The 12,561-nt window shown below is 36.3% G+C and overlaps 1 protein-coding gene across 6 annotated transcripts in view; it reads left to right on the top strand.

Annotated features, from left to right (window-relative positions):
- The window catches only part of SMARCA1 (SWI/SNF related, matrix associated, actin dependent regulator of chromatin, subfamily a, member 1), a 103,490-nt gene that overhangs the window by 43,970 nt on the left and 46,959 nt on the right, over nt 1-12,561 (top strand). For 5 of the 6 annotated variants that reach the window (XM_056107739.1, XM_056107734.1, XM_056107738.1 and 2 more), the window contains 3 exons: nt 2,681-2,800; nt 10,772-10,897; nt 11,153-11,266. In XM_056107739.1, coding sequence (XP_055963714.1) covers nt 2,681-2,800; nt 10,772-10,897; nt 11,153-11,266 — 360 coding nt within the window. The remainder of the gene's footprint in view (nt 1-2,680; nt 2,801-10,771; nt 10,898-11,152; nt 11,267-12,561) is intronic. The other variant, XM_056107735.1, reaches the window with a different exon arrangement.

The raw sequence follows: 12,561 nt of genomic DNA, 5'->3' as shown, positions 1-12,561 counted from the left end.
GTCAGCCGCGTGCAAGGCAAATGTCCTACCCGCTGTGCTATTGCTCCAGCCCCCAAGTTGCTTAACGTCTTGATTTTAAGACTTGCTCATTCTCTCTCCATTGGCTATGTACCATGATCACTTATTTACTTTCTTTCCTATAAATTCGTTGAATTGTTGTTCAATCATTTTATTTCTTGAGGTAATTTTGATTTATACTCCATCTTCTGGGCTGGAGCGATAGCACAGCGGTAGGGCGTTTGCCTTACAAGCGGCCAACATGGCTGACCTGAGTTCGATTCCTCCACCCCTCTCAGAGAGCCCGGCAAGCTACCGAGAGTATCTCGCCCGCTCGGCAGAGCCTGGCAAGCTACCCGCGACATATTCGATATGCCAAACACAGTAACAATAAGCCTCATGATAGAGACGTTACTGGGCCCGCTCGAGCAAATCAATGAACAACGGGAGGATCGTGACCGTGACTCCATCTTCTTGACTTATGTTTTATTGCTTTTTGTTTGTTTGTTTTTGGAGGGGGGAGTGACTTCTGGGCCACACACAGTTGTGCTTAGGGATACTTCTTACAGGACTCGGGGAACATATGTGGTGCTGGGGATTGAACCCAGGTTGCATAGAGAAGGCAAGTGGTTTACCTGCTGTACTGCCTATTATTATTATTTTTTGCTTTTGCTATACCAGGTGATGCTGGGGGTTGCTCCTGTTTTGGTGTTTGGGGACCATACAGTGCTAGGAGATGAACCCAGGGCTTCTGCATACCAAGCATATGCTCCAGACCTATGAGCTGTTTTCCTGGCCCCAGGACTTATGTATTTTATAATTGTCCTTCAGTCATCACCTTTGATGCCACCAATCTATTCGTTTATCTATGAGATTTTTTGTGTGTGTGTCTGAGTTTTCTTTTTTTCTTTTTTCAATTTTTTATTTACTTTTTAATTTTTATTAGTGAAACACCATGAGGTACAGTTGTTAAAAAAATTGCATTTAAAGAAGATCATTATGGCTGGTGACATTCGGCCAGTCAGGTTGTGGAGCTGTTCTTGTGCCCCATGGTGCTGGCAATCACCAGGGACACCCTGGGAGTGTTTGGGGACCTTGAGGGCCCCATTGGTAGCTGAGTCCTCTTGAGGGCTATATCCAGCGGTGCTTGGAGGAACCATACATATTGTGCTGGCATTTCAATTGGGTCTGGGACGTGGAAAGCACAAACCTCTGACTCCTGAGTTATCTCCTCAGCCCCTTTCATGTATGTTTCTTTATTAATTTATCCACTAATGGGTATTTAGGTTATTTCCGACCTCAGGTGTTGCATGTAATGCTGCACTGAACATGGGCTCTCTCTCTCTCTCTCTCTCTCTCTCTCTCTCTATATATATATATATATATATATATATATATATATCCCTTTTTGTTTTCATTTCCTTTGGGATAAATACCCAGAAGTGGAATTACTCGATCACACAGGAATTTTAGTTTTATTGTTTTACTGTTTTCCATGGGCTGGAGCGATAGCATAGCGGGTAGGGCGTTTGCCTTGCACGAGGTCAGCATGGCCGACCCGAGTTCGATTCCTCTGCCCTTCTTGGAGAGTCTGGCAAGCTACCAAGAATATCACGCCCACATGGCAATTCCTGGCCAGCTACCGGGTGACGTATTCCATATGCCAAACACAGTAACTACAAGTCTCATGATGGAGACATTACTGGGCCCGCTCGAGCAAATCGATGAACAACGGGAGGACAGTTGACAGCACACTGACTGTTTTCCATAGTTGTACTAATTTACATCCTTAGCTAGGGTGTATGGGTTCCTTTTCTACAAATTCTCACCAATATTTGTTATTTTTTGTCTTCCAAATAACCATCCTAACAGATGTGAGGTTATATATTATTGTGGTTTTGATTTACATTTTTCCCTGATGGCAAGTGATATTGAGCAGTCTTGTGTTATATCAGTATGCAAAATATGTTCTTTTAATTCACATTTACCTTTGCTATAGTATTGGCCTGTTAAAATAACGCAATAGAATACTAATATAGCTACATCTTCAATGAGAAAAGAATTGAAAGAAAGACTAAGTGAGAATACTTAAGAAGAATCATTTACACACTTAAAAAGCATGAGGCAAGTTAAATTTTATCCAAATTTGATGTTCAAATCGCTCACATTGTTTTTTATTTTTGCCACACCCAGAGGTACCAGAACTGGGGTGCAGGCCATTCCCAGCATGGTTCTTGGGAGCTATTCCTGACGGGGTCTTGTAGTACTGGGGATCAAACATGGGCTCCCATAGCAAAGTATGCATTCCAGTCCTTTGAGCTGTCTCTCTGACCCAATCATTCTTTCGCAAATGAACAGATTGACAATTTCAATCAAAACATGATTTCAAAAAATTATTGCATGGCAGCAACACCTGGCAGTGCCCAGAGACCCTGAAGTCTAGGGCCACTGTTAGTAGTGCTCAGTCCTGGTGGTGGTTGGGGACTTAGTAGTGCTTGAGTTAAGTGGTACTGGGATTGGCATGCAGTGCTGGAGATGGAATCTGGTGTCTTACACATGTAAGACTTATGTTCTATCACTCGAGCTATGTTCTCTGCTCTCAAACACTGGACTTAAAAAATTCACAGATTTTTTAAAAAGACACTCCGTGATAATATTGGAATTTCAATTTCTTCATCTTTAGACTGCTGAGATGAACGAGCGTTTCCAGAAAATGGGAGAGGCTTCTCTGAAAAATTTTAGAATGGACACTGAACAAAGTTTGTACAAATTTGAAGGAGAAGATTATAGAGAAAAACAGAAGGTAATTATTTATTTTGATTGAAAGAAAATTATACTACAACATTGTTTCCGACATGTATCATTAAAAGTCAAGTACATTTGCTAATTAAGTTTACTATTAAAAACCGAATACCAGTCCAAAAAATAATCTTTTATCCTTAACGTAGACTCTGAAATGAACATTTTTCTTTAAGAATTATCAAACAATGCTGCACTTACCTTGTATAACTCTGTTATAGAGAAAAATTTGAGGTGAGTTAAAATTATTCAACGTGAATTATTATTTTATTATTATTATCATCATTATTTTCCCTGCCGCTGCTACTACTTCAGTTAAAATTATTCATGCTGAATTACTATTTTATTATTATTATCATTATTTTCCATGCTGCTGCTACTACTATTTGAATTAAAATTATTAATGCTGAGTTATTATTTTATTATTATTATTATTATTATTATTTCCGCTGCTTCTACTACTTGTATTTTAATTTTTTTTAAATTTTAGTCACCACGATTTATAATATAATTAATGATAAGGTTTTATTACTACAACTTTCCCAACACCACACCCTCCATTAGTATTTCTCATTCTCAAGCCACTGTGTCCCCCCACTATGGTAAGTTCAGTCCTGAGAACCAGTTCTTAGGTTCTGTTGCCTTGGGCCATTTGTTGTTCCCTTACTATGATTTTTTTGGTGTCATGCATATAGGAAAGTTCATTGATATAGGATTATGCTTGAATATGCGAACTTTGAGCTGAAGTACTTACTCTATCACTAATTAAGTTACTTTGGACATTCAGTTTTCTCACTTATCAAATCGAGTTTATAGTATTTGTTTCCTAGAGAACTCTTCATGGTTTGGTAGCAAATTTCTTTTTTAATATTTAGTAAAATATTCTATTGGGCTGGAGCGATAGCACAGTGGTAGGGCGTTTGCCTTGTGTTCGGCCGGCCCAGCCAAGCCAGGTTTGATTCCTCTGCCCCTCTTGGAGAGCCTGGCAAGCTACCGAGAGTATCTCGCCTGCACGGCAAAGCCTGGCAAGCTCTCCATGATGTATTTGATATGCCAAACACAGTAACAACAAGTCTCACAATGGAGACGTTACTGGGCCTGCTCGAGCAAATTGATGAACAACGGGAGGACAGTGCTACAGTGCAATATTCTATTGTCTGGAAATATGCAAAATAGTTTATTTGGTCACCTATTGAAGGACATTTGATATGCCAGACACAGTAACAACAAAGTCTCCAATGGAGACGTTACTGGGCCCGCTCGAGCAAATCGACGATCAACAGGAGGGCCTTTACCTTTACCTTTACCAAGTTTTTGTAATGATGAGTAAAGATGCCTAAACATTTCTGTGCAGGTTTTATTTAATGTGGATAAATACTAAAGAGTACAATTGGTGAGATATGGTAAAATTATATTTAATTTTGTAAGAAAATTCCAGTCTATCTTCCAAGTGTCTATGCTATTTAGCATTCCTTACTGCAACTAGTAAGAGTTGTTCCATATCAACACTTGATTACAATATGTCCAACACTTGATCTCGTGAGGATTTGATAGATGTGTAATGGTATCTCATTATTTCCTTGATGACGTAATGTTGAACAATTTATATTCTTTGAGCAGGTGTCCTAATTTTGAGCTATTTAAAATGTTTTTAAAAAGTTTTCCATTGACTTACTCGCTAGAAATATTATTAAATTTTTTATACCTATGGCTCCAATCCTCTATACATGTGTAATTTGTTATCACACTTACCAGAAAAGTTGATGTGTAATTTCTCCATCAAAAGATACCTACGCCTCATTTCTCCCACCTTTTCCCCCCTTTCCCTTGGTAACTAGTGTATTTTTCACCGAGAGTAAGAGTTAGTTTTGTGCAAGCTCATGGGAAGGGGGACGTTCCCGGCTCATCCTTCACGACCTACCGAGGTCACGAGTTGTCCCTGACGAGCGGTTCTCTGGCACGGCCATAGCTCCGGAGACACAGAAACCAATCTCGTAATTATCTGGCTCTTGGCAGAAATCCCTCCAGGCTTTATAAGTAAAATATCAGAAATCCAAATCACGGCCGCACAACATCATATGGTTCTCATAACCAGCTGTAGAAAACAAATTATTTCACAATGAAACAGAAAGTTAGTTTTGTTTCTTGCCCATTTGTTTGCGCTACTAATTCATATTTCACACATGAGAGACGTCATCCAATAATTTCTTTCTTACTTTTTTCACTTAGTAAAGTCATCTAAAATCCCATTCATCTTCTCCCCATAGACACATTTTATCTTTTTAAAAATGTCAAAGTAGTATACCTTTGAACATATATATCACAATTATTTTATTTATTTGGGCTGGAGTGATAGCACAGCGAGTAGGCCGTTTGTCTTGCATGTGACTGACCCGGGTTCGATTTCTTTGCCCCTCTCAGAGAGCCTGACAAGCTACCGAGAGTATCCTGCCTGCTTGGCAGAGCCTGGCAAGCTCCCGTGGCATATTCAATATGCTAAAAACAGTAACAGCAAGTCTCACTTCATGGTCCTGGAGTGAGCAGACGCCATTGGGCTACACTAGCACATGACAGGGATGAATGGAGACGTTACTGGCACCCACTTGAGCAAATCGATGAACGACGAGACGACAGTGCTACAGTGCAGTGCTATTTATTTATTTATTTATTTATTTATTTATTTTTGCTTTTTGGTCCACACCCAGAGATGCTCAGGGGTTACTCCTGACTCTGCACTCAGGAATTACGTCTGGCGGTACTCAGGGGACCATATGGGATGCTGGGAACTGAACCTGGGTCAGCCACATGCAGGGCAAACACTCTACCCACTGTACTATCACTCTGACCCTCACCACAATTATTTTTAATCCAGAGTTCTCTCTCTCTCTCTCTCTCTCTCTCTCTCTCTCTCTCTCTCTCTCTCTCTCTCTCTTCTCTCTGTGTTTTGGGCTACACCTGGATGTGCTCAGGGATTGCTCCTGGCTCTGCACTAAGGGTTCACTCCTATAGTGCTGGGGATTGAACTTTGGTCAGCTGCATGCAAGGCAAGCACCTTACCCACTGTACTATGTCTCCAAATTCAGTTATATATTGAAGAGCATTCAAATTGGTTTCATTTTAATTTTGGCAGTTGTGATAATGTTGCTGTGAGCATAGATTTAGGCATCTTTTTCATTAAGTGTTTTCATAGCTTTCAGATATACACAGAGGCATAATTTTCGGACCATATGCAAGTTCCATTTTTATTTTTTATATAAGGTTATTGTTTTTCTATTGTTGAGCTCTAGGGTTCTTTGTATATTATAGATTGCAGTCCCTTTTCAGACATATCTTTGAAAAAAATTTCTCTCTTTGTGTGAGATTTGTTGTCTATGATTTGTATTTGCATTTTCTTGACCTACATGTTATTTTGCTGCTTAATCTTCTAAACCTCTTCTAATCTGTCAAATTCCTGTCTTTGTCTTTCATGATCTTGAGGCTTCTGAGTAGTATTTGCCCATTACTTTGTAAGTTTTTTCTCACTTTAGGCTATCTGATATTTTCTCATGATTTGATTGAAACCGTGCATTTTGGGCTGTTATATCCTTGTCAATGTACCATATCAGGGAATATAAGATTTCATCATATTGTGTTATTGGACATCCCAAATTGGATCACTCAGTTTGTCTACTGTAGAGTTACTATTTACTCCTTTGTAATTGATAAGTGTCTTGAGGTATAGACATACTTTTCAACTTTTACCCACCAATTTTAGCATTTGTTGACACTCATCAGCAATAATTATTGAGGTTTTCCCCTAGTGGTTATATTTTATCTGCAGTTATTAATTGGGGGTTTTATCTAAGAAAGTGATGTGCTTCATTTATTCTATTTAATATTTAAATATTAAATAGCTCATATTTAAATATAATTATTTACAACATCTTAGATTACTGTTTATTTTTGTTCTGGATTATTATACAATTACATGATTGTTTTGTTGCTCACATTTTCCATAAAAGTCTATTATATTTTTTAACTAACAAAAATATGCATTTTATTAAAATAGAAAGTTTATTCATGAGTATTGATTTTACTAAAAAAATGAACCGCTTTAGTTAGTATTGCAACTGGTACGCTGATAATACTTTCTTCTTACCATGATTTCTTACAGTTTTTGGATTCTCATCTTAGATCTATCTGGTTGTTCTATCTCTCGCCTTCATTCAAAGAGGCATATGGTTTATTCTGGTGAGATGGAGGTTATGGCCTGCCTGCACAGGATGGAAATTGCTTTCCTAATATGCTTTTCAGATCTCATTATAAGATACGAATTTTATTAATTTTACAATTATTTGTATTACAGTGTTTTATAATGTGGAAAGTATTAAACAGTGAAGAGTTTAAATATCATTCAATTTCTTATCTATGTTCTTAGAGGAAAATCAGACTTAGTAAAATATTTATCTATTTCTAATAGAACAGGCTTCCTGTACTTAAAATATTAGCAAATTAATGAAGCACAGATAAGAGCTAAAATTGCTTATCTTATAAAATATAAGTCCTCGTAATCATATTATTAAAATTATAACATGATTATGAGGAGTTATACTTTTATAATTGAATATCTGACATTAATAGTTCTGTCCAAAATCAGATATTTTACCTGAATATTAAGTTTCAATTGTATTTTATCTAGTCATATTGTCAAGATATATTTTAGAAATAAATTCAGATTATACTTTGAAGATTATTGAAAATCTGCAAGAATATTGAACATAAATCATGAAAATTATGTAATGACGGTAAATTTTTTTTCTCTTAAGTAGGGGACATGATATGTCAAAATCCTCAGATCTTTATAAGCGAGTTTTTTGGTTTGCTTTGTCTTGGGGGCCACACCTGGCTGTGCTCATGGCTTGTTTCTGGCTCCGCGCTTAGGGATCACTCCTAATTGTGCTTGGGGAACTTTATGGGGTACCAGGGATTGAACCTGGGTGGGCGCATGGTTGCGCATACTATTGCTTTGGCCCCTAAGCAAGTGTCTTTTAATAAAAATTATCTTGGTTAAAAAAATAAAGTTAGCTTAAGTTATTATTTATTTGCTTCTCATTTGAGATAAATGAAATAGTATTCATAAATAGAATATATTTTCCAGTACTGTTATTTCACATTAACCTGTTTTTGTGTGCAAGTAGCAATTTTATCCCTCTGTAAACTTATTATCATATTTATATTTTAAAGATTCTTAGAGATAAAGACCTTAAAGATTCTTTAGTCTAATTTTTTGTAGTAAGAAACCTCACATAATAATAATTCCATTAAATCTTGGGCTTATTCTGGTGTCTGTTTCAATACTGTTGTATTTGGGAATCTTCCCTCAGGATGCTTCATTTTACTGTTATATATTTTACAGTTATCAGAAAACTGATTTATAAGTTTCTTGATCAAAGACTATTTTATCCATCATTGTATCATTGACATTGACTTTGCAAATAATACAATAGGTGTTTCAGACGTATTTGGTAATTTGTGTCAAGTAATAGTCTACTTTTACTAACCACATTGGTTTTTCATTTGTTTGTTTGTTTCGTGGTCTTACCTGCCTGTGCTCAGCCCTTTCTCCTGTCTCTATGCTCAGTGATCACTTCCTGAGCAGGCCTTGTTGTGTGGGAGATCAAAATTGGACCTGCTGTGTGTAAGGCAAGTGCCTCATGCGCTGTACTATTACTATAACTCCTCCCACATTGGTTTTTTTGAGTTATTTTTATAAATTTTTATAATTTTGTTCACAATATTTGATTACATTTAATATTCAAGCACTAATCCCACCTCCATTACACCTTCCCACAACCATACTTGGGATGTTTCCATCCCGAACCCCAAACCCTGGCCCCAAAGCAGAACCAAAATAATTTATTTTGTATTGCTTGCTATGAATAATACACTAAAAATAATCCAAAAAAGGTTTCTTAGAGGAAAGTGTGTGAAGATTGTTGTAATTCACCCAGGAGCCATTAAGCCCTTCTATAAGAGATTAGTAGCATGTTGTTAACCGTTGAGCCTTGTGTGCATATATCTATCTATCTATCTATCTATCTATCTATCTATCTATCTATCTATCTATGTGTGTGTGTGTGTGTATTTCCCCCTAAGATTGGATGCCTTCTACTTTAAACCCCATAAGATATTGTGTGATAGTCTTGATATATTAGTGGTGTAAAGTATGAGATGTTGTGCATCTGCACGCTTGCGACTGTCCAGTGTAGGAATAGATTCACATTGGTTTTAACCTGATTCTGCGTTGTCTTTTATAAATGTAGTCATCACGATTATGTCTATTAGTGTTTCCTTCTCTAGATGTTCTAAGAGTTTGTAACTTGCTAACCATCATCCTAGTCATATCACTTTATCATGTGATTTCTTTTGTACTTAATTTTTGGGACACACTAGGCAGCAGTGCAGGGGACATCTTCCTAGCTCTGTGCTCTGGTATTGATCCAAGCCATGTTCAGAAGATTATGTTGTGTTGGGTCTTGAAACCATGGATAGCACTTTCAAAGCATGTGCTTCAGCCCTTTGAGCTACCTCCATGGTTTATTACGCCCTTTAAAAATATGGTATGAGAAAGAGATATAGAGAAAGATAGAATGAGAGAGAGAAAGAAGAAAAGTACTTGCCACACAGGCAGGTGAGGGAGCGGGGGGGGGGGGGCGTGGGTGGGAGGGAAACAGGGGACATTGGTGGTGGGAAATGTACACTTGTGAAGGGATGGGTATTGAACATTACATAACTGAAATCCAATCATGAGCAACCTTATAACTGTGTATCTCACTATGATTCAATAAAATTTTTAAAATATACGGTAGAAAATTGGAGCTCAACCCTAGGGTAAGATCAAATAAAGTGGAGATTTTAAATGCAGTTTAATGTCATTTTTTCCAATATCTTTTGTAAAAATGTGCTAGGATAGACATGGAAACAAAGAAAAAGATTTGAACTAGAAATACATGACTGGATTATCGGTTTTGTCTGTTTACTGTTAAAATGATATTTTCTGACTCTTTTGGGGCAAAATTTCATAATGTTGCCAATTTATTCTTCACCCCATATGGGATGCTCAATAACTTATATTTAACTCGAGGCAGTTCACATAACACATAGTCAAATTTAATTCTTACATAGGCATTATTATTCCCATTTTAGAGACGAAGAAAATAATTTCTCAAAGTTACACAGTTTGTAATGTTGCAGACCCTGATTTCAAATTCAGGTCTTTCTGATTTCATTGACTTCCTACAGACAGCGTACCAAAAAGCTTCATTAAAATTTCTCTTGATTGAAAGGATGTAGATATTCTTTTCTGTTGATTTTGCTCATTTGTCAGTTTCACTTATTTACTAATTCATACTCCTATTACAGAATTAGTGTTCATCTTCTATTGCCTTTCTTCAATATTAAATACTATTTTAACAAAAATTCTAAGTAGACTGCAAAATTTTTAATTATTAAGCATAAGATTTTAAACCTAGATTATAAAAAGAAGAAAGAAATAATCCTTATATTTGTATATAATACAAAATCTTTTGAAAAAGTATTTTAGTCATCATGATTTGTGATGTTTCCAATTGACATGGATTTCTGCATACTATATTCAAATACCCCCTCCTCCTCACCAATACCCATTTCCCTTCACCTTTTCTCAGACTTTCCCCTGCAGTCCAGTCTCCAATACAAGGTTTTTAACTTTACTTGTATAATCTTATAAAAATAAGCTTTGTTTTTTTTTCTCATGACTTCCATTATCTGATGCTTCTGCAATCTCAATGTTTGCTAACAACACAGGTGGTGGGTTTGAAGCTGGAACACTGTAGGCTTGCAAGTTTATTATTAACAGCTTTGTAGACCATAATGCCTAAAAACACTTCCCAAAACAACCAAAAAATACAGTTTAGAGTAATTGAATGTATTGATTGTTCTTGTTTGTTTCGTGTAGCTTGGCATGGTGGAATGGATTGAACCTCCTAAACGAGAACGCAAAGCAAACTATGCAGTGGATGCCTACTTCAGAGAGGCTTTACGTGTCAGTGAGCCAAAGGTTCCAAAGGTAAAACAGTGTGAGGTCAGTTTTCCTGTAGTTTTTTTTATAACATCTGTGATTAAGTTTTACTTATTATTAGTGCATCTCACAATGTCTAGAATTTTAGCAGTAGATAAAGGCATTTGATAGCTAGATAAGTACTGTATAAGTGAATTCTTTTGCATCATTTTTTCTATATATAGAAGAAATGGCAAAATATAAATAGAAGTTCAAAAAGAAGTTCACTTCTATGCCAAAAACATGTTTGTGATACATTCTCCACTCCCACCCAAACAGGCTCCACGACCTCCAAAACAGCCAAATGTTCAGGATTTTCAATTTTTTCCACTGCGCTTATTTGAGCTCCTGGAAAAGGAAATTCTTTACTATAGGAAGACAATTGGCTACAAGGTAATTTTTCATAGTTTTAAGTTAATAGCTTTTGGTCTATTAAGCCAGACTAGAAAGTGTTCTATCATTTGAGAGAAGATGAGAATAAGAAGTTTGGTGTTTTTGAAACCACAGGTATGTATTAACTAAAAGTAAGGCATCAAACTACGAAATCATTAAGAGGATCAACACTGAATGGCATTAATAGAGACTTATACAACATTTCAACAAGTACTATTAATGTATGCTAATAATGTTAAATTTAGTCAGACCATATGTAGAAAGAATAGGCACAATAGTGTGTTTAAACGTGAATGTATGTCATGATACATTTTAAATGATTTTTCTTAATTTTAGAAGAAAGAATATATTTGTTTTTATAGCTTATGGATTAATGAAACCTCTGTACGTGATTAGTAGATTGTTATCCTCAGATTTTAAAAATAATACTAAACAAGGAATTATTTAATTACAAACATTATTTGGAATTCAAAGTTCTTATTCATACAAATCGATAGGAACCATTTTATATTATTATTGTTTGGAGGCTACACCTGACTATGCTCAGGGCATACTTCTGGCTCTGTTCTCAGGAATCACTCCTGGTCTGTGTTGTGAGACCATTTGCAGTGACCAGAATTGAATCCTGTTGGCTGCATGCAAGGCATGCACCCCACCTGCTGTACGATATATTGTTATATTCAATTTTTGTTGATTTAGGGAGGACTTTGGGTCCCACACTGTAGAGCTAGGCAGCTATTTCTGGCTCGGTGTTTGGGAGTGACCTTTGGCTGTGCTGAGTGTGGGAGGGCCAGCATATACAGTGCCAGATATAGAACCAAACTTTGTCTGCAATACCTTTTGTGTTACCTATCTCTCTGATAAGTTAGATGCCCATTTTTTTTGAGAGTGACATTTAATGTTTGTAACTTTAACATTTACCCATTAAAACATCAAGAATTTGAAAGTGATGATCAAAGGTATAATAATCAGTAATGCAAAACATATCATAAAATATTGACACATAACTTCGTGGATTTATTTTTTATTTTATGAATTGGCAGCTGTACTTTAAATATTATTTTGTGACTATTTATCACTAGTGGAACATGTCCAGTTATATTGATTAATAGTCATAAGGAGTCAAGAAAAGCTCTACGTATATTAGATATTTAGTTCATTTATATTTTGGAACTATAGTGGATTCCTAGCGTTTTTCTACTCTTTGAAGACAGTGGAGGCAATGACATTTGAAATAGAACATACCAAAGTTTAAATATAATACATACGAATATATAAATAGGAGCTAGAAACTT

The sequence above is a fragment of the Sorex fumeus genome, unplaced genomic scaffold (genome assembly GCF_029834395.1).
Source record: "Sorex fumeus unplaced genomic scaffold, SorFum_2.1 ptg000171l, whole genome shotgun sequence".
NCBI classification, from domain to species: domain Eukaryota; kingdom Metazoa; phylum Chordata; class Mammalia; order Eulipotyphla; family Soricidae; genus Sorex; species Sorex fumeus.
This window is presented reverse-complemented; position numbering and strand designations above follow the sequence as displayed.